Source organism: Letharia columbiana, assembly GCF_014066305.1.
Source record: "Letharia columbiana isolate WasteWater2 chromosome Unknown Sc0000001_s0, whole genome shotgun sequence".
NCBI classification, from domain to species: domain Eukaryota; kingdom Fungi; phylum Ascomycota; class Lecanoromycetes; order Lecanorales; family Parmeliaceae; genus Letharia; species Letharia columbiana.
Window position 1 is genome coordinate 718,375 of NW_023501037.1, and position 21,837 is coordinate 740,211.

Below are 21,837 nucleotides of genomic sequence, written 5' to 3' on the forward strand. Positions count from 1 at the left end.
ATTCCGTTCCCCCTTGGCTACCCTGGGTTTCTCACATGGCCATCTCAGCCTGCAGCTTCCGCAACTCCTCCTCCTCGTCCTCTTCTTCCACCGGCGCTTTCGATTTGCCTTTGACTAAATAACAAATCACCTCGTCAGCAAATGTTTTTTTCGTCTTCTTTCTCCTTTGACCATCCATTGATAAATGGTAATACTTACGTTCTCCATTCGCCGCTTTGGGCAACCGGTTCAGACTGTCCGCCACGGGTACCGTGCCCGTTCCCAGCATCTTTTCGTCGAGATTTTCCTGCTCTAGCGCCGCCAGATCGGCCTCCAGTTCATCCTCGTCGATAGGCTCCGTGATGGGCATCGAGGTGATGGCGTTGCCGATTTCTTGGGTGAGTTCGTGTTGTTCGCGCAGTTGCTCCCTACGGCCACGGTATCAGTATTGGCCCTCCCCTAAAAGGGTTGAAAAACCAAGTGAGACCCACATCGTCGTATCCACATCCTCCATGGTCATCTTGCCATGGATTTGTTTCATCGCGGCGCCGGCATTCTTCATGGCGACGAGGGTTTCTTGGTTGATGTTTGCGGATTCGATGGAGTAGATTTGCTGCTCGAGCATGGAGATTTGGCCGTTGGTTTGTTCGAGGGAGTGCTCGTGTTGCTTCTTGCGTTTGAGGGCGTTGCGGGCAGCTAGGCACGGAAATATTAGCACGCGTCAACTACCATCCCCTTCTACCTCTTGATTGTGGTATATCAATCTACAATGCCCAGCAGATCGGCCACTCTGCGACAAATGGCTGCGTACCAGTCTTGTTCGTAGTGACATTCTCCCTCGCTATCTCGTCCTGCTTCGACATCTGATTCTCTAGATGTCTCTCTCTCTTCTGCAGCATATCGAGCTGCTGCCGCAGATCAAGTATAGCTTTCTTGGGTGCATCTTTCCTCTTCTGCCCGCCATTACCACCGAACCAGGCTCCCCACATGTTGATCGCTCTTGTCGTTTGCTCGACTTCAGACCCAAGAGATCATCGGCCCTTCGCTATCGATGTCTGGTGCGTCAAGGTCCTGGTGAAGGGCAGGTTGTCGTAGAGAAGGTGCTTAGGTTCGATGATCAGGCTTATCCGATGACCTGTAGATTGGGGGCAAGAGGGCCACAGTCGCTTCAGGGTATGAATGAGCCGGATCCAATAGGGGGGGGTTTAGAGACGCGTGTATAGTGATCTAGATTTAGAGAGCTATTCTTTGCTGCCTTGTGCGAGTGAGTGGAATGGGAAAGTCAGGCTTCTCAAAGCATTTGTCTATGACATCGGCGCTAACCCATCTCCAGCACATCACGTGACAGTGTCTCGAAGCGCGAGCCGGGACCACCGACCTCAACACCTTCGCATACGCGTCGCATAGCACGCGCCATGGCTTGAAGCTCAACAGTATGGGCTCTGTAACGCCCACATCCATTATCGTTCTTTCGAACTCTCAATGAAACCATGAACAACGGGCCCCTCCCAACCCGCATCGTCTTCCTCTCGGACCTACCCACTCAAGCTCACGGCACCAAAGTCCGTTTCCTGGGCTGCGTAACGCGATACACCTTCTCCACTGGTGTACTAGAAGTACAGCATGCCTATCATCTTCCTCCAAACCAACCCACTGTTGCTTTGGTGGACGTCAATGTGATTTTGGAAGGCTTGGAGAGAGAAGACACGCAAGTGGGGGCTTGGGTCAATGTTCTGGGCTACGTGGAGGAGGTGCTGGAGGAGGGGAAGAGAAAACGAGGGCAAGGGAAGGGGAAGACGGGGTTAGCAAAGAGGAAGGGGGACAGGATACGGGAAGGGCCAAGAGCGGGGAGAGCGAGGGTGCGGGCGGTTATGCTATGGAGCGCAGGGGGAGTGAAGATTGGGGAGTATGAGAGGACTCTGGAGGAGAGGCTGAAACTGGACAAGGGATCTCGAGAGGGTGGTGCTTAAGGAGCCGATCGATACCTGGATCAGAAACCCCGAGGTGGCTTTCCATGAGGCCATCGTTTAGTGAACTGGTAGGGTCAGAAGCGAATGCCTCCAGAGATCCCCTTTGATGGCGGCTTCCCCTTTGAGGCGTATCAGCGGCACCATGCTTCTAAACAGGAGAGCATTGATTATACCGCGAAGACAAATATACGCCTTAAAAGATAAATATAAAACCCAGAGAATTGACAAAGGTCGAAAATCTTCAAACAGTTGAATACCACAGGCTGTTCGTGATGCATTATGAATAATTCTCCACGTCCTTGAAGGCTGGGTTTGGAGTACATGTACAACTAGAAGACCATTCCTTTTCTTCGTAAGTCTCAAACGCCGTGGAATACCTTTTTGTTGTTCCTTCAATAAAGAATCTCTGAGATTCATGCAATCGCTTCGCGAAGCAACTGTCATGTGACATTCTTCTATACAGACGCCATCATGCCAGAGAATGGTAGTCATAAATCTTGATATTCACCTGACACCAGTCCCTCATGTACAACTGACAGTGGTGTCATTGGCACAGAAAAGCCCTGTAGTAGGCTCTATACGTCTCAAGAATCACTCTCTTAACTGCGATGAAACCCATCAATCACCGTTTCCTCTGGCTCAGAATACGATGCTGAAAAGCTACCTTCTCTGTCCAGCCATTACCTGCTGGCCATTTGGCATGCCCATGCCGTATGGATGTGCGTGAGCATTAAAATCTTGCTGTTGTTGGAAGTAGCCACCGAGGCCCTGGCTTTGGGATACCGGACAATCTTTGTGTTGCAGAAGTAGAGTTTTGAGTCCCACAATCTCCTCACGCAGGGAAGACACCTGCGCGGAAAGCGAGTCATTCTCACTGCTGAAGATTTCGACCTTGGCTTGCAAATTGGCAAGCCATTGCTTCTTGCGCTGTCTGCACTTCAATGCTGCCACCCTATGATAACGTTAGATGGTTGGAATGGCAGAGAAATACAACATTACGGACCTATTTCTCTCGAGAAAATTCTTCCGCTTCTCTTCATCGGTCATTTTCTTTCCGTCTGGGTGGTATTGTTCTTCTTTGATGTTCGGTTGCTCTTCTTCCGAATCCATGCCATCTATATCCATCATTGAAGTGTTATGGTTCTTCTTTTGTTTCTTGGCAGACGGCTGCTTTGGTGGAGTATCATCTGCTTTTCGTCTCCCATTGTTTGGTGCAGCATTTGCACCAGCGGAGGCGCGTTTACCCCTATTTCTCGTAGTAGGTTTGCTTTGGTCGCCACTGTCAGAGATATCCCCACTCATCTCACTCTGGCCTCCTATTGAACCATTGCCATTACGCGCTCCTTTGGACATGTTTGGCGACGTTTCATGGGATCGGTTGCTTGTCATAGTGTTGTTCGTGTTGGGAATCGCATATTGATGGTTAGCTTGCGCTCCATTGCCAGCTTGAGCAAGCAGGAATAAGCCATTTGCGGCATCGTTGTCGTGCTGGCCAAAGGTCGGCTGTTGGGGCTGTTGTTGCAGTGACGGATCCATAGGTGCGACAGGTGCCCGCTGGTCTTCTGCTTGTGTGTTTGAACCGTTTGTGTGATTGCCTTTTCGCGCCGCCGCAGCATTCATGGCCGTTCGGTGGAAATCTAGTGTGTTTGGAGTAGCACCACCATTGGCGAGCTGTTGAAATAGGGCCTGTGAATTCGGACTGGGCGCTGGGAACATAGACCCTCCACCACCAGGTGTAAGGCCTGTGCGAAGTGACGATTCGTTGGGTGTCACGCCCGAAGGGAAACTTCCTCTTAGCGATGGGTCGAAGTAATCATTTGGCGCAGCGCCGACAGGTCCACCAAGCATAGCAGGACTCAGTGGCCCGGATCGTAACGAGCCTGGCCAATTATATCCACCTGCAGACGGACCGTCTCCACCCAGCGGCGCTGGTGACGTTAAAGCTGCGACAGGTGGCAACAATGACTTATTCGCGGGGAGCTCTGACGATGGGTTGCCAAAGGATTGTTCGAAGGGGTTGGGTTCACGAGAGAAATGACTGTTGGTGTGGCCTCCTGAAAAATAATCGACGCCTTCCTCTGCGTTCTGATGTGTTGGCCCGGGTCGTGGTGGGGGAGCAAGCGGCTGTGCCGTCTCAGCATTGGATATGGGCTTGATGTCTTTGCTATCGGCCTGATCAGGAGGCTCTTTGACCGTTGGAGGAGGATCTGATGAAAGGTGAGCAATGATGGCGACGATTAGGGTTGCCAATGTCGGCGCATTGATGGAGTTTAGACGTACCCGATCGCGGCGGCGTAATCTTGACAGACGAGTGTGGATTTGAATCGAGTTGGGATGTATCTATGCATAACATGTGTTAGTCATGTGATATCCATGATTCCCTGGGACTCGATAAGTCGATCAATATGACGAGGTAAGTATTGGCCGAGGAAGCGCGTAGTACCAAAAAGAAGCCCGGAGACAGGACAGCTCAGGGACAGTGGTGAGAAAGGATCAAAGTAGCAAAGTGGCGGCGATATTGCGACGAACCTTCAATTTTGATGACGCCCTTCTTGCTATCCATGGGCGAATGAGTGTTTGTGACGGAACGTGGCATGTGGTTCTTGGAGTTCCTTTGGGCGACGGTAACTGACATATTCTGGCGATGATGACGAAATCGGGAGAAATTGGGGGGCAAGACCCTTGTTCTTGTTACTCGAGCCGAGGGAATAGGGATTGTGCAATTAGGGAGAGCGGATCTGCAGAAGAGACTTGGGGCCCTGGGGGGGACAATGGGTAGGGGTATATTTTGGGTAGGGCGTTTATGCGTTTATGGCTTGAGTGTGTGCTTTGAATTCTTGCAAGATGACGTTGTTGCTGTCTTTGCACAAAAATAACCATGACGAAGATTTCAGAGGATGGGGGCGCCCAGATACGAGACGGCCTTCACCCAGTTGACTATATTTTCCACCCTATCCTCCATCGGGCTAGTAGCCATACACGTGATCATTGGCAGAAGCCCGAGGGGCCCCTCGGGCGTAGCCAATCACTCCTTCATCTCACCAATCCAACTTTTCCCGCTTGGACGTCCCAGGCGATCAAATGGCCGAACGGATCTGGGTCTTTCTCGGTGGGAGAACAATTTGCTTAGGCTGCTTTTGCACATCCGATGCCACTCGTTTCCGCTTGACACCCAGGATTTGACAGAATTAAATGATGCCAATGGTGCTAACATTGACGACTGCGTGACGACTGCTTTTCTTTCTTTCTGACAGCGTGCCTAGTTTTTCGTCAACCTCTTGCTTTGCAGCCAGGGAAGACGATATGAACGAGGAAAGTTATATCTTACAGCTTGTCCATCTCTAGGAGGCGCCAAGTTGTCCTCAAGCAACATGAAGGCGTCAACTCGAGTCGGTCAACTCGAGTCAGAAATTCACTTTCACATTCCAATGGTATCAATTATCATGACAAGTACAACCTCAACGGTATCAGCCATCACAACAATCTATGTGTACTGACTCAGAGAACGACCAAATACCCAAACTCTCCTCACCTTCTCCCCAACCGCTCTCGCTCTATACATCAACCCAGTGTCTCCTCACCCTTGCCTTAATTGCTCTCTTTATCGAAATTAGCTCAGTGTTGATGAGTCAATCCTATCGAGGCCTGATGTCAAGGCTCTTCTCCCTGAGTATCTCTGCCATAGGCATGCCCGGATTTTCCTGCAGCAATTTCAATCGCATTTGACGAAAGGCTTCCAGGCACTGGGTCAGCTCGGTCTCCACAACACTGATGCCTGATGGACGGAAAGGGCGTGTCACCTTTCTCATTAGCGTGAAAAAGTTATTTTGCAGTATCATCTGAGTTTCGCGGCCGTCCTCTCCTTGGAACGTCCCGGCATCAATCATGGTTTGTACCAGTTCCATCAATTCAAGAATCATTTCGAGCACCCAGTCTATCTCTTCTGGATCCTCCTTGCTGAAAATGGTAGAGTCGAATTTACCGTTTCTGCTTGCCTTGAGAGCTTGTTGGATGATATCTCTCAGCACACTTTCTTGTATGCGAAGCTGCATCGTCTTCAACGGACATTCTCTAGGGATTCTAAAAACCTTGTTGCAGTTGAACCTTCGGGTATCTGCCTCCAAGTTGAGACCCCTGATGTCGTCATCATCACAGAGAGAATCCTCGTCCTCACTGTCTTCGAAGTCAGCGGCGCAGAGTGTCCTGTGGGCCCTTACTACTGTTGGAGTAACATCTTCGCAGTCGTAATTTCCACGGAGCGTATCTTCGCTGTTCATGTCGTCGAAATCAGTAGCGCGAAGGCCCCCGTTTCTGGGGCGGTCGTCATCGTAACTCACTCGAGACTGGCGTTGGATGTACCACTCCTCTCCGTGCTTAACATAGCTAGATATTTTGCTGTCTTCGGCTTTTGTGGCTTCCGAATACGCCTCAGTGTCTGTGCTCTCGACCCGTCCGTATGCTGCACGTAAGTTCGAGTATGCATTTGACCGAGGTCTAGTCGATCGAAGGGTCCGTACAACAGCACTTTGCGGCCTTGGGGGAGAGGCAGTGGGGACGACCAGCTGTACGGTGTGAGCAGGCCCCTTACGGTATGCAATATCTGTTGCCCGATGATGCGCGATAAGGACTTCATTCATATACGGTAGATCAGCGTTGCTCCTAATCATAATGGGGCCGGCGTTGATTTCTAGACGCATGTTGAACACGAAAGATTTGGAATGGGTGGTAAAGGGGTTTGGTCCGATGGGAATTGTGGTTTGTGTTCTGGCTCAAGTCCCATTTATCTAAAAAGTCGTCCTTGTGCTCTTCTTGCTTAGTCGCCTTTCTTCAGTATGTGGATAATGCCATTGTGTCTCGTACAAAGACACCACCGGTATCCTACCAACAAAGACTTCGAACCATGTCTACAAAGAGAAGACGCGAGTATCTAACAAAGGGCATGGACATGGTGCAAGAAAGGTCAGCTTCTCCGTCAAGACCCGGGTTTGGGGTGATTGCCAGATTTGCTGCCGAATTACAGCGGCCATCCACTATTGTAGGTCTTGTTAACCTGATGCAAGATCGCTGGCTGTGAGCCTAGATATTGCAGCGGAAATGATCTGTTCAGTGACAGAGTCCTTACTATTGTGGGGCGCAGTTTCTGCAAATGTCACAATTTGTGATAATCCCGACAGTGTTATGTCGTCCTGCCCCATGAAAAGTGGGCCTGGGGTGCTGCATCTATCTTGATGCGCAGCTGAAAACCAATTCGCCACTGACCCAATTGATTGAGAGCTTTAAGCGCCTTATGGTGCAACCTCACATTAATGGCAGTTGGGAATGGTTGATGTTGTGTGAGAGTTCGCGATGAAGGAACCAAGCTTCACCTAAAGCTATGACTATGTTGTAGGAGACTCTTACTCATGGTAAGAAAGTTCATTGTTCCTGGTCCATAGCTCAGCGTAATGTCTACCCTGGACAAAGACAGCACCGTCATCAAAGGATCTGAAGACAAAGCCATGTATGAAGCAAGTATGGAAGAACGTGGATAACTCCGGCTTGTCATACATGTTTCGTTTCTCTTACTTTCCCTCTCTTTCTCAGCATCTGTTCCCTACCTTTTACCCCCTCAGCACCGAATCGCTGAGCGAGAGCATCAACACACATTTCCCAATAACAATTCTTCAACATGGGCTGCGTCCCTTCTCGTCCGAGCAATGGCCGTTTCGACAACGGCGGATCCTTTTACCACGGTCCCAGATATCCACAAGTGCCTCCTGGGCAAATACCCCAAGACTGCAACAGTTGCACACCCGTGAACAGGAAATTCCAGCAGAAATGCAGCAAAGAATGCACGGCGACACGGCGAAGTAACTTGAGATCCAAGTGGAACCCGAACAACCATCCAAGGAGACACTCCTGGGAGGTCTACGAGGAAGAGACGCCATGGCAATAGAGGTTGATGGGAGGCCAATGGTTTGGCTTGACGTTTGACACTTAGAGCGGTGCTCGAATTTATCAAACCACGCAATTTACCTACTGATGCAGTACTAACAGTAAGCTACAAATTCACAAATGAACGACCCAGCTGTATCTTTCCAAAGAATAACCCTGACCGCAATATTTCGCGTCAGATTATGATTTCTAAAATAATTCAAACGCCTTCGTCTGCAAAATGATCTCTACAAAATCACTCGTTGTGGAGCTAGAACAAACAAAATGCAATAAGTGGGTAAACACGGGTATGTCTAAGTCTGCGATTGAGCCCAAGTCGAGCGTGAAAGTATACTTCCCTTTTCTGTCATTGTGCCAAAGTTCCATTTCATATCGCCACGTCATCAGGGCTCAGCGAGCATACATCTCCGTCCTCTGTCCTAAGCAATGCAGGGCCTCTACCGCCCAACCTAGTGAAACCGACCTTGGGCATACTTCCCATGGAGCAGGGTACTTCCGGTGACATTTGCAAAGACTGCGTCCCAAATGGGCAAAGGCGGCCAGTCCTTGCCTTTGACGGTTGTAGAATAGTCTCCTTTGTTACCCTTTGTGGGGGGTATGAACAGCATCACTTTCCTTCGAGGTTCAACCAGTTCGTTTACCGTGAGACAGAGCAAGATCGTGAAGCATGCTCTCACTCGGCATCCTCTGGTCCAAAGACCCCTAACCTCCTTTGCTGGTCTCGCCTTTCACGGGGCTCTTTTCTTTTCTTCCCCCCTTAGAAATCGATACGGGAGTCTCTTCAAAAGCCACGGACGTCCCCTATATTCCTCACAATTCACAGATCAAGAATCTCGAAAAAGATAAATCATTACAGCTTCACAACACACAACCAATCCACCCTCCACCATACTCCCCACCCTCCCCACCCTCCTCCTCTCCACCAACCCCCTAACCCTCGCCCACCCCACCACCAACCCTCTCCAACCCCGCCAAACAACCCACGCCGAAGCCAACCTAATCCTCACCCCCTTCACCGGCCCCGGCCGCAAAGCCGACCCCGCCCTCGCCCCGGAGACCTCCGATTCCCCAATCGACGTCCGATACGGCCTCGACAACGCCGCGCCCATGCGCTCTTACGCCTTCAACCGCACCCACCTCGCCAACGAACCGCTCGACTCCAGCACCTCCGTCTTCGGCGAGGCGGACGAGGACTTCGACGTTGCGAACTCTGGCGGGCCCGGGTCGGAGTGCACGGTGCGGCTGGGGCGGGCGAACGCGACGGAGAGGCAGGCGGGGTGTCACACGCTGGAAGCTCATCCGTCCGCGGAGTGTTTTCGGCTGTGGGGGCCTGGGGTGGATCCGGAGTTCGCTTCGGTGGTGGCTTCGCAGTCGTAGATGGGGCTGCTGGTGACGAGCCTAGGCGCATGTTTATCTGGTAGGCTGAGAAAAGGGACGTGATAGAGCATAGGTGGGCGAGATGTTGGCGAGGGAGCTGCGCGGTGTTTTTCTGGAAGTCGAAGAAGAAGACTCGGAGAGAAAAGAGAGAGATGCGCGGTGTGGTCTTGCTCGTACTGTTCGTGTGTTTCGTGGCAGCCGCTTCTGTTCCATCCTTGGAGTAGACGAACCTTTGTCAATCGATTTTGGCGTCAGGTTCGTTCATAAGTGAATGCGACATTCTTTGTCCGGGGGACCAATGCTCTCAAAGCGAGATTGGCTTCTCGGATCAAAGACGATGAACGCTTTATTTAGCACTCCGCCTTTTTGGTAGAAAGCTTTCATAGCCCAAGAAACTATCTATATAGTCGCCTCTCCTCCGTTCTCTCTTCCATTAGCACTACCGTCCCCATACTCAACTTTCTCTACCTTGAACCTATCCCCGAATCTGTCCAGAATCATCTTTTTAAACTCCTTAACGCTATCCACCATGACAACGCAAAACCGAGCCGCCCTAATGCTATCGAGCCTCAAAAAGACTATTATCGAAGTCTCTGGAAGCTACAGCAACCGAGGATCTGGCTACTACGATGCGCCTCCCGTCGAGGACAAAACACCTTTGGTTCAAGACCTGGAAGAGATGATTGTCTCACCGTTGACGACGAAGGACGAAAAGGTCGTGCTGATAGATACGTTGATGGTGGTGAGAGTGTTGCAGAGATTGAAGGAGGAGGAATGGTCGGACAGGTTGAAGGAGGTTTTTGAAAAGGGTGACAAGGAACACAGCCGGAGGAGGTGACTGTGTGAGAGTATATTCGGTCTGTCGTTGTCGATAGAAAGTTTTCCAACATCGCTTTGACTCTTTTTTGGTAGCTTGGGAATAAACAACTTGTGTTGAGAGCAGTATGTGACTTCACTGGGGGCGCCGGCTGTTGCCTCTTTGTGTGCCACTCGGAACCACGCGTAAGCCGATTGGCTCTGGTTCAACGGTATGGATTGTATAACACAAATATCAACCACATCAATCAATGACCATAAGGTCTTCCCCTAGGCACACAAGCGGATAAGATTGCGTTCATCATACACAGACCAGCAAGCGCATCAACGCAGGCAACAACCCAGATTCAGAGGCCTGTATACTCCTCCAAAGCTACACTATTACAGCTCACTGAGTGGACGACCAGTAGCCAGCAACATCAAACATGGATGGGAAGGAAAGCCTCACGCAGAAATCTCGCAGAAGTGAAGCTGCTCACGTCGCTATCGCAATGTTGAAAGCAGCAATTATCAAAGCTTGCTACGAGAATCATTGGAGAGACGGAGCTTTCTGGAGTATCAGGCATTCCTCGTCGGACGTGGACAACGATCTGGAGCGACTGGAGGAGTCCATGAAGACCACCGAAGCTGAAAAGGCCATTTTCAAGGACACACGTTCGAAGGTTGCGGATATGCGCGCATACTTGGAAGGTCGTCCAACAAATCTGTCTAGTGTAGACGATTTGGACTGGGTAAAGAGATTGAAGAGTGTGTTCGAGAGCCAAGTCGGAGAGGTACTAGAAGCAGGGGAGGTGTCGACTGTGCAGAACGATGGGCCTAGTACGAAGCCGGCGTTAAGCAGGAAAGGAGACGAGGATGATGGCTTCGAAAAGTCAAAAGGTTTATGGTGGTTCGGGTGGCTCGCCGAAGTATTGATGTCGGAGAGACGGCCAACGATGATGTGGATGATTCGTATGCGCAGAAGCTTCTATGCAACCAGTAGACATACGCCTGTATTTCATCGGACCTTGCTGTCTATTGTTAAGATCCCATGAACGAGGCTCAAATTTGAATAGTAGGCGCTCCTATAGCCATATTCCCACTACACTCGTGACAGGTTGAAGGCAGCTTTCAATAGATCCATAGTTGCAGTGGTCAAAGGCCCACTCAGTAAAGTAGGGAGTAGGGTTTTTTCCTTGGAGCTTTAATGAAAGCGGTCAATTGGCGAGGGACCTTCCGTTTCGTCAACTTTGTAGATGAGTGTAGTCAGGTTGCCGGTGTTCGGGCTGGAGATTGTAAAGCAGCGATGAGGTCGCGACCTCACTTTCTGTTGGGGCAAGGGGAAAAGGGGAATAAATCAATTGGAGGACGAATAGTTGCTTCGCGTCTGGAGTGATAGACGCGCTCGACACGCTAGTGGGTTTAGCGGCAAAGTCTGCGGTCTCCCTCTCACTCTCTTGAAGTGGAGTCTGTTGACAGAAAATAGAGGAACCTCGCATGAGCTTTGCAATCCCTACTTATGATGTAACGCCAACTGGCTCACCTATCTGTAAGGAGGTTTCCAAGAGTTAAGAAAGAGCACAGGCCGTGGTTGACCGAAATTTACCCCTCAACCGACAACCGCCCATCTCCTAACTTCCAAGTGCCTCATAAGCTCCTTCTTTCCTGCTCTTTCTTCCCTTCTTTGTCCATCAAATGTCTCAGCAACGTGTTTATCGTGGTTGTTGTGGACTGTTGTGGTTCTGCACGGACGCATACACCAACGTTTCCTTATTGCATGGCTTCAAGCAGATTACACTGCTATTGGAAAGCTTCGCCGCTTGAAGCACACGCCAGTCGTCTTCCGAGTCCAAGGCCATAGGTTCCGTTAGATGCTCTCAGCTCATTGGGGAGACTTGTGGCCTTTCCGACCTTGTTAGTGTTGGGACTTCGCGTGTCTGCGCTATCGCAAGGTTTCCTATTCTTACCGATCACGCGCTTGAGCCGCGCTCATTGTATGGCGGCTTCACCAAGGCAATATGCCAATATGCGGGGGAAGCCACTATATAAGGTAAAGCGTTCTTCTACTTGTACTTTTCCATAAGTGCCTTGCTAACAGAGATAACCACCTCTTAAAACTCACGTCAAGGCTCAAGATGTATCGATATGTTGCTCTCTCACTTGCAATGGCAGCTACTAGCATGGCGCAGATACCGACGAATCTCACGTTTCACGAGTTGACCACGCAATATTTACCATTCATCTCCCTCAACACCGCCTACATCTTCAATGATACAAGAGCCTCCCAGCAACTGGCTAACGCAGTAGACAATCCTGTGACTATTTTCTTGTCTCTCAATACTCCCTTTCAACAATTTGAAGCTACACCACCGCCAAGCGGTGCAGCCGGACAGATCGAAGCCGCCAGCGTAACAAGCGCAGCATTGAACAGCGATCTATTTCAGTATCTCCAACTGGATGGCCTCCATCGTTCTACGTCCTTTAACGGGACATCCTTCATGAGGACTCGCTTCAACGACACGCAGTATGAGCACGTCACTGGAGGACAGAATATCGAGGTGTTTCGCAACGAGACCGCGTTCTACGTTGGAACGGGCATTGGATTCAAGTCCAATGTCCTCATACCCGCACGTAACTCAATGAGCACAGTGAGGTCGCACCGCTGACAAGACGCAGGATCTCGATTTTGCTGGTGGTATCATTCATATCGTAGATCACCCAATGGCGCCGCCATACTCCCTTGGAAACACTGGCACTGTCCTGAGCATCGATGCTATCGCAGGTATCATTCAAGCGAGCGAGAAAGGTCCTAGTCCTAGCTTCCTCCCCAATATTCAGAACTCCGGCGATGTCACAGTCTTTGCGCCCCAGAACTCAGCTCTTAATAATATGTCGATTGCCTCGCCTCAAATCGCCGGAAACTTCGTTGTTTCTGGACCGGTACTATACTCTACTGCCTTGACTGCTGGGACAAACTTTCTCACAACTGGAAAGACGAAGCTTTTCGTCACCACCAACGCAAGTGGGGCAATCTTTGTCAATGGATCACGTATCATCGAATCTGACATACTCACTGCGAACGGTGTTGTGCACGTTATTGAGAGGTAAGAACCCTTCCCATGCAATAGCATTTGCAAAGACCACTCGCTAAGCTGAATTTATCCGTAGTCCTTTTTAGCTCTACTAGGTCCCCAAAACAACATTGAAGCGCACTATACAATCTGTGCTTAGTGGGTCAAGCCAATGCGCAGAAGCGTAGCGGCTAGTGGACCACTCAAATCCCGCAAAGGAGAACATGGCAAGGATAGCTAAATTTAGCGATGGAAACGGTTGAAGTGGCAATTGCTTAGGATCTGACGTTAAGATCAAGACTACTGGTGACGAGATGGAACAATATACTTGCACGGAGTTTAATTCTGCGAGGTAACTTCTGATTCAGGAAAGCAATACCCGACCATACATGGCCCTATGACATACTTGAACTTGAACGAAACTACCTAGCCTTGCTCACTTGTATCTCTAGTTATTTCCAGTGAGATTCTTTTCCAAATTCCTTTTTCCAAATCCGTATCTACCTCATCTGAGCCAGAACTACCTCCCTTCCAACCTCCCCTTGCAACATTTTCGATCCTTTCTCCTTGATAAGTATCATCACACTGAGCAATGGGATGAGACTTCCATGTTTCAGTTTCAAAAGCACTCAACCTTTGCTCAGCACTTGATCTGCCTGAGTCTCTTTTCTGAACCGAATGCATCTGGTATGACCCTGTGGCCTTTGATCGTCGCCAGGACAGGTAGTTGGATCCTGACTTCAGAGTAGTGAAGAGGAGGAACATAAGTGGTCGGAGGCAAGGTAGACACGCGGCAACGATACCTAAGCACACTTCGGCCTGTGACCAGATAGCGGCGCCAACGTCGGAGTCTGGTGGCCCAAATTAGTCAAATCAACTCGTCAAAAATGGAAGATCCGCACGTACACGTGAGGTCATCGGGCCCGACATAAATTAATTTTGGAAGTCTGATCAAATTCACCACGGCGATGCTATTACCTGTAAGCCAAGGCACTCTTTTGCAGGGAGAATTAGAACGCACAAGGACCCCAGAAGGAACATGCCGCTGACAGCAATCTTCTCCGGTCTTGTTATCTGGAGATTCCAGATCATAGGCAGCGGGAGTACGACGACATAGATATCCAAGACAAGGAAAAGAATGTCTTGGGCAATCCACATGACGTGTACATTGATGCAATGCCCTCCTACGATGGCTTTGTCCCAGGAATATGCAATGGGCGAGCATTGAAATATCGTGGGAAAGACTTGTGACACGCAGACTCCAACCGACAAACCAGCGCACACCAGCAGCGCAATCTTGAATCGAGCATCTCGGAGGGTGAAAACGCGAACATAGAATAGGAGGATCGAGAGCTGGATGATGCAGATGGCAATCGGAAAAACGAGTACGTTCGCATAAAGGCCCTGGGAAGATTACCCCGTCAGCTTGCATCAGCACCTTTCGTTGTAGATGGAATCGACTCACCTTCTCGAGAACGATGGCTTCATTCGGCGTGACTGTGATCAGGTGCCTTCCCAGCCCATTGTGACCGCCTAACCTTGAATCAGACCCCTACGCTCAAGCTATGAGTAGGAAGACTTACATATGACATTGGTCACGAACTCTCCCCAGGCAATGAGCTAGAGACTGATCAGCTCTCCGATCGCTTTCCGGCATTCGAGGCTGGATACAAACCAAGGCGATCACAATAGCCCAATCATCTGCCTTCAAGCCAACTTTTGTGTGTACTCTGGTAATGAAGCGCGCAAGTACCAGCACTGTCGCTAAAGCTGAAAGTGCGGCAGTCGAACCGATGAGCTGGCCTGTCTTGCTTTGGTGGGCATGAGCAAGCTGGTATGCGGCTTCTGCTGAACTGATTGACATCTTGATATTGGGAGTTCAGAGAACGGGAAGAAAGCAGTAAACAAAATGAAGGGACGTGTCTAGGACGCTGATATATCAAACATGTTGCTGAACACGGCAAAGGACTGGCTAGGAAAAGGCCGCCACAGTTCGTCCCTCTCGCAACGTCGTCAATCGTCATCCCTAATCGTCATTCCTAGTCGTCAAAATCTTCAGACAAGGCCAGCAAGCTTTCTCGCTACCATTCCACACTTCCACGGATCTCTAACGCTGGATTTTCCCCTAGGTACATAGATCGTGCAGAAAGTTTGGCGTTAGGAGAATTAGGCGACCCGCTTCAGGTCCGCTTGATGTGTTTCTCGAAAATGCTCTGGTCGCTTAACAGCCACAATCCTCCGCGCCGCACATGTTTTCGCGGAGTCTGAGACCATGACGATTGGCAGAAAGTGAATTGTTGCGACTCACTTGCACAGCTGGGTTCTGGAACGTCCAACTGCGCGTAAATAGGCCTGCACTGTTTCAGACATCGAGGGTCGGCCAATCAATTCCCAGTCGACCTGAGCCTTACGCAGACACTATACTAGCACTAGTATGAGACGCTATATAGACCTTCTCGATTTTTAGCTTCACACTTACATTGAACAAATGATCAGAATGTCAAGATCAGCTCCCGCACCAATGAGAGGTGGAAGGAATCGGAATTGATCTTGAAGCATTTACAGCGATCCCAACCGGCACCGATGATGATGATGCCGAAAGCCTAGACAGGAACGACGTTTGATACTAAGACATGCTAGCAAGCAGAACAGAGGAACTTTAAACATCCTTTTCGTGACAGAGCACCTGCCGTTGCCCGTCAGAGCCTGATCTACCAACACAGCTACTCCTTATCGCTATCCGAGCATTGCTTGCTGAATTAGCATTCAATCTGTGAACCCTCCGTTCTTGTTCGTAGGTTTTCTCGGCATGTCGATCTCTTGGACTCAAGATATTTGCGATGGTACTAGTGCCGTTGAACAGACACAGGTGGCTATCCTGATCACGCCAATTGAACGGGTCAACACTTCGAGAATTGCCTGGTATTCTGGAAGCTACAGTATAAAAGAGGCTTCAGGGGCTTCATGTCCACAAAGCGGCTTGAAAGATGCCAAGTGATTGATGCGCTAGCGTGAAGACTGTCTACGGTCTATTGTTCTTACTCGTAGGCCTGACAAAAATCCGTCTCGGTGAAATGATCCGCCGAACATCGATACTTGCCCACTTGTCTCCTCCACTTAACCTTACAATTCATCAAGCCACCGCCAATACGATTTCCAGATACGCATCCGCTATACAGACTTCTACTTGTACTAATATACTTGAGTAGGATGGAACAGTCTTTCCCTCTAGTCCCGCGAGGCTCAACATCATTCGATTCTGCTCCGACTACACAAGAAAGACCTACAACTATAGCATATCCGAGTGCCCCTACTCCAGATGCCAGCCCAAAGCAAGTCCAAGAGTTCTTTGAACAATGTTTCCTCGCCCATAGAACACATTTGGGTGAGATAGAAGCAGAGAAAAAAGCAGCACTACTGGCGGAGAAACTTTGTATAGGTGGTATTGGCCTTTATATGTTGAGCAAGGAGACTCTCGTTGGACACTTTGGTGGTGAGGGAGAAGTTATTTATACTATTGTTCAATCTGGACAACTTAGTTATGTGAGTCGATACTCTATACATCATTTTCAGCTCCATTCATTAAGTTCTTAGTACAGGAAGGCGGCCCATGGCCTGCTCTCAAAGTTCTCTCAAAGATTTTCTTTCTGGTGGCGGGATGCAGTGGTGCATACCAATACGGCAAAGAATCCAAAGACAGAAACCTTACCGTCACAGTTGTATTCGGGGCCCTCAGCACTATCATCCTCGCCTTCCATAGATTCTGCTCTTCCGATAGAGTCGTCCTATCAAAACGCTTCTGGCCAGAATACATCAAGATCCGAAATAAGACCGCAGCAGGGGTCCTACCGTTTGTCCCCTGGTGAAGAAGCCTATGAAGACACGAGCAAATTCCGGAATGATATCAGGTTTCGGCGTCAGTTTCACCTAGATATAGATTAAGACAATGTCGTAAGAATAATCAACAGTCTTTCCACCACACCACTTATGAGTTACATCATATTGATTCCTTAATAAAATATATACTGGGGCGCGGGCTTTCTAGTAGTGAAAAGCTTATCGAATACTAGTTTTTAACTATTTAATTCTTAGAGAGACCCTCTAAAACCCCTCGGACCCTTCGAAAGCTCTTTAAAAGCTCTTCGAGAGTTTCTATCGAAGGGGCTATTAAAGTAAACTCGAAATTTAATTATTTGTCAGGCCTGATGCGTCATGGGCCTTGGCGCTGCTTGCGCCAAGGCGCCGATATCGCATATTCTACGTTAGGGTCCCTTTTAGGGTCTAGTTTTAATAACGTACCTCGTATGTCTAGGGGCTTGGCGGATATAGGTCTACTTTATATACCTCGAAGTTTTAGTATTTTTTAGAGATTAGTTCTACTATTAAATATATTATTAAATTTTATAATAATACTATATTTTTTATAGTCTATATCCGCTAGCTAATCGCTAATAAACTACGCTCTTATAATTTTAATCTCTCTATCTTTTAAAGGAAAAAGTCTATTATTATTATAATATCGAGTTTATCTCTAAATCGTATAATAAAAAATAAAGATAATATCGAGAGCCGCTATAGCGCTAATAATAAGTTCGAGAATTTCTTATTAATAAAAGATCTTATTATAGAATAACGTCTTATAATTATTAAGGTCGAAAATCGTTATTTAAAATAAGAATAAGAATTAACTATATTAAAGGTTTATAATCGCGAGCTTTATAACGCTAGCTTATTATTTATAATTAGCGAAAATTTATCTATATTAATTACTATCGTATTTTTAGCGAATATATTAATTAAGATAAAAATACTTCGCTTTAAAAGAATATATTCTTATAAGAATATTAGTAAGAAAGAGTATCTACGCTAGTTCCGCGAAGTCGAAATTAAGTTTCTTATAAATTCTAAATATTTTATTATTAATTAATTAAGAATTATTTATTATATATAATCTTTAGAAGATAATTTTAATACTTAATAATATAAATACTATTAAACTTATAATCTAAAGAATATAATTTTCGAATTCTTTAAGTAGTTTTTACTTAATTTAGTGGCGGATCTAGTAAATCGTTATCTTTTTATATACGAAAAGTAAAAAAAGATTAAATAATACTTCGATTAGAAGATATCTATTTTTAAGACTTATTTAAAGAAGCTAGAGGCCTATATAACTCTATTTTCTAAGAAATATTAAGCTAATTTCTTCTTAACTAAGCTTAGATTAGAGCTTAAGAATAAGATTTTAAGTATTAATAGTATATTAAAATAATAAAAAGAAATTCTTATCTAGGCTATTATATAGGAAAAGATTTTAAAACGCGTATACTTCGGCGGTGGTTTTTATTCGAAGTTTTTAAGAGGGTTCGCTAAGGATAAATCTTTAAAGAATTAAATTTCGAAGTCTAAATTAGCTTTAAACGACGACGCTTATATAGCGCGTATTTAAGATAATAATATAAAGCGTAAAGTTAAATTCTTTAACTCTAATTATAAGAAGAATAGTTATTTTTATTATAAAAAATAGAGTTATTAGATATCTAAGTATTTAAATCTCGATAAACCGCCTATAGTCTATATCGACGTAGTATTAATAAAAAAAGATTCGATCTTATAATCGTCTTAGAAGCGAGATAAGAATAATAATTAATAGAAGTAATCTCTTCTATTCTTACGAAGAGATAAATAAAGCTTTAGAGTAAATAGAGATAACTCATTACTCTACTCGATACTAAAGCGTATATTAATTTAATTTTATAAAAGTTCGTAATCTAATAAAACTTAGAATCTTATAACGTTATCTTATTATAATTAAAAGCGCTAAGCGACTAAAGTATATATTACTATAACGCGTATTAGCTAAATTATTAATTAGTAGATAGCTAAAATTAAAGTAAAAAGTATAATATACTCTTCTATATTATTAATTAAAAAGGTTTTAATATTATATTAAATATACTCGAGCTAAGTTAATTATAAGTATTATTAAATTTAGCGACGAAGTAATAGTAATTTAAAATTAACGCTAATAAATTATAGATTAAAGAATTAATTAAATTTACTCGAATTATTAAATAAAAGCTAAATATATTTATAATCATATACGTCGCGATAATGCGAAGCGAATTAGAAAATAGATGTAGTCTAAAACTTTTTTAGAAGTTATTAAAGTTTAATAACATTTTTTTTAATAAAAAAGTAGAAATCTTATTTACGCTTAAGTAGGGGGATTATATTATTAAGATCGAGAGCGATAAGAAGTCGCTATATAGTTTTTTATATAATCTATTTTAAACGAAGTTAACGAAGCTATAGCGTTATCTAAAGAATTTCCTTTAGAAAAGCTAAATTCGTTACTCGACTTTCTTAGTCGAAATATTAATTCTTTTTATTCTTAAAAAGAATAAGAGGCTTTATTTTTATATTGATTATCGAGGCCTAAACGCGATAACTATTAAAAATCGATACTCGCTATCTCTAATTATTAAGACTCTAAATCGCTTATATAACGCTAAAGTCTTTATAAAGCTAGATCTTAAGAATATCTATTATTAAATTTAAATTAAAGAAAGTAATAAGTAGAAAATAGCGTTTCGTAGTCGCTATAACTACTTCGAATATTTAATTATATCTTTTAGACTCGTTAATATATTAATAACTTTTTAAGCGTATATTAATAGAGCTCTTACGAGTCTAGTAAATATAATATATATAATATATTTAAATAATATTCTAATTTATAGTACTAATTTAGCGAAGTATTAGCGATATATTAAGTAAGTACTTAAGCGTTTACGCTAGTTTTAACTATACGCTAATCTAAAGAAGTATTAATTCTATATCGAGTAAATTAAGTTTCTAGAGTTTATTATATCTATCGAAGATATCGCGATAAATTAAAAATATATCGCTATTATTAAGAAGTAGTTAAAATTAAAAAGTTATTAAGATATATAAGTCTTTTTAGACTTTATTAATTTCTATTAATAATTTATCTATAGCTATTCTAGTATAATAATATTACTTATTAATTTACTTAAAGAGAGTAAAAATAGTAAAAAATCTAGATTATTAGAGTAAATAGATAACGCTAAGCTAGCGTTTTAGTAACTTCGAAATACTTTTATAACTACGCTATTTCTACGCTATTATAATTTAAATTTAAAGTTATATCTTAAGATCGACGCTTTTAACTTCGATATAAAGGCTATACTTTTATAATTAAATAAGAATAACTATTAACGACTAGTAATATTCTAGTTTAGAAAAATAATTTCTATAAAATAAAACTATAAGATTTATAATTAAGAGCTACTCGCTATTATAGCGTTTATAAAATAATAATATTACTACTTAAAAGATAGTACGTTTTATATTAAGATTTTAACGAATTATAATAATTTTAAGAGCTTTATAAAGTAGAAGAAATTAAACTCTAGATAAGCCCGTTAAGCGTTAAAGTTAGCTACTTATAACTTTAAGATTTTTTATTAAATAGATAAATTAAATTCTATTAACCTACTATTTACGACGCTTTAATTATAAAAAAACTTCGCTATTAAATATTAAACTTTTATTAATATTATAAAATAAGCTTATACTTTAAACTAGCGATAAGTAGTTATAAAGAGATAAGAAGATTATAGCGGTTATAGCGCCCGCATTTTATATTATTAGCGTTTAGGTAATTATTTCTAGAAGAAAGTCTAAGACTATATAAGAGATTACTTATAACGTATTTTAAAGACTAATAAAAATATTAATTCGAGATTTATAAGTTTATAATAATTAAGTAAGCTCTTTTCGAATTAATATTAATAAGTCGATAATTAAGCGTCGCGTATATAGTTAAGTATAGATCTTAGATTTTAAGAAATTATTAAGATATAATAATCGCCTTTATATTTCTAGAGATAAGATTTTAAGAGAAGAGCTTATTAGTAAATATTATAATAATTTATTATTAAGATACTTTAACGCTATAAAGACGTATAAGCTATTTATTCGTAAATATTATTAAGATAAAAGTCTAAAGTAAGTTATCGACTATATTAAGATATATAACGTTTATTAGCGAATTAAAGCTTCGCGATATCGCTTATATAGCGAATTAAGCTCGCTTTCTATTACTATTAAGTTATAAAAGAAAATTTCTATAAATTTTATTATCGACTTATTAGCGAGTAAGTATAAGAGTATTATTTATAATACTATCTTAATTATAGTAAATTAATTTATAAAAATAATAAAATATATTTCTATATCTATTATAATCGATATCGCTTAGCTAATAAAAGTATTTTATTTTAAAATAGTATATCGCTATAATATACTAAACGATATTATTAATAATAGAGGCTCTATATTTATTAGTAACTTCTAGTTCGCCGTTTACTTTTATTTTAAAATTAAGCGATATTTAAGTATCGCCTTTTATTCGTAAATCGATAAGTAGATTAAGCGATAAAATTAGATATTAAAATACTTCTTACGCGTATTCGCTAATAATAAGTAAAACGTTTAGATAAAATAACTATTAATAATAGAGTTCGCTTATATAAATAATTAATATTCCTTTATTAAAATAATATTATTCTTTCTAATATATAAATATTATTTTAAAATTCGTTAGAAGATTAAAGACGATTTCGTTAAGAGGGAGATATTCGCTATAAATAATAGAATAAAGAAGTTATAAGTATTAAGAAATA

General features: G+C 44.0%; 8 protein-coding genes across 8 annotated transcripts; 4 read left to right on the top strand and 4 right to left on the bottom strand.

Annotated features, from left to right (window-relative positions):
* Positions 1-31: 31 nt before the first annotated feature.
* Positions 32-968, bottom strand: HO173_000811 (uncharacterized protein; the record flags this gene model as incomplete). Its single annotated transcript, XM_037302758.1, has 4 exons — positions 32-114; positions 199-407; positions 471-675; positions 791-968. The coding sequence occupies 4 exons, from the start codon at positions 966-968 to the stop codon at positions 32-34; spliced, it is 675 nt and encodes a 224-aa protein (XP_037170265.1).
* A 501-nt stretch (positions 969-1,469) lies between these two features.
* Positions 1,470-1,949, top strand: HO173_000812 (uncharacterized protein; the record flags this gene model as incomplete). Its single annotated transcript, XM_037302759.1, has 1 exon — positions 1,470-1,949. The coding sequence occupies one exon, from the start codon at positions 1,470-1,472 to the stop codon at positions 1,947-1,949; it is 480 nt and encodes a 159-aa protein (XP_037170266.1).
* Positions 1,950-2,609: 660 nt separating this feature from the next.
* HO173_000813 (uncharacterized protein) lies at positions 2,610-4,584 on the bottom strand (the record flags this gene model as incomplete). The annotated part of the gene is made up of 4 exons (XM_037302760.1): positions 2,610-2,901; positions 2,953-4,156; positions 4,230-4,289; positions 4,479-4,584. 4 exons carry the CDS (start codon positions 4,582-4,584, stop codon positions 2,610-2,612), a joined length of 1,662 nt encoding a protein of 553 aa, XP_037170267.1.
* A 1,000-nt stretch (positions 4,585-5,584) lies between these two features.
* On the bottom strand, positions 5,585-8,491 carry HO173_000814 (uncharacterized protein; the record flags this gene model as incomplete). Its single annotated transcript, XM_037302761.1, has 2 exons — positions 5,585-6,576; positions 8,347-8,491. 2 exons carry the CDS (start codon positions 8,489-8,491, stop codon positions 5,585-5,587), a joined length of 1,137 nt encoding a protein of 378 aa, XP_037170268.1.
* Positions 8,492-9,789: 1,298 nt separating this feature from the next.
* HO173_000815 (uncharacterized protein) lies at positions 9,790-10,098 on the top strand (the record flags this gene model as incomplete). The annotated part of the gene is made up of 1 exon (XM_037302762.1): positions 9,790-10,098. The coding sequence occupies one exon, from the start codon at positions 9,790-9,792 to the stop codon at positions 10,096-10,098; it is 309 nt and encodes a 102-aa protein (XP_037170269.1).
* A 403-nt stretch (positions 10,099-10,501) lies between these two features.
* Positions 10,502-11,110, top strand: HO173_000816 (uncharacterized protein; the record flags this gene model as incomplete). Its single annotated transcript, XM_037302763.1, has 1 exon — positions 10,502-11,110. One exon carries the CDS (start codon positions 10,502-10,504, stop codon positions 11,108-11,110), a length of 609 nt encoding a protein of 202 aa, XP_037170270.1.
* Positions 11,111-12,190: 1,080 nt separating this feature from the next.
* On the top strand, positions 12,191-13,233 carry HO173_000817 (uncharacterized protein; the record flags this gene model as incomplete). Its single annotated transcript, XM_037302764.1, has 3 exons — positions 12,191-12,682; positions 12,732-13,159; positions 13,224-13,233. The coding sequence occupies 3 exons, from the start codon at positions 12,191-12,193 to the stop codon at positions 13,231-13,233; spliced, it is 930 nt and encodes a 309-aa protein (XP_037170271.1).
* A 319-nt stretch (positions 13,234-13,552) lies between these two features.
* On the bottom strand, positions 13,553-14,990 carry HO173_000818 (uncharacterized protein; the record flags this gene model as incomplete). The annotated part of the gene is made up of 6 exons (XM_037302765.1): positions 13,553-13,977; positions 14,033-14,097; positions 14,148-14,530; positions 14,592-14,659; positions 14,710-14,746; positions 14,802-14,990. 6 exons carry the CDS (start codon positions 14,988-14,990, stop codon positions 13,553-13,555), a joined length of 1,167 nt encoding a protein of 388 aa, XP_037170272.1.
* Between the last annotated feature and the right edge of the window lie 6,847 nt (positions 14,991-21,837).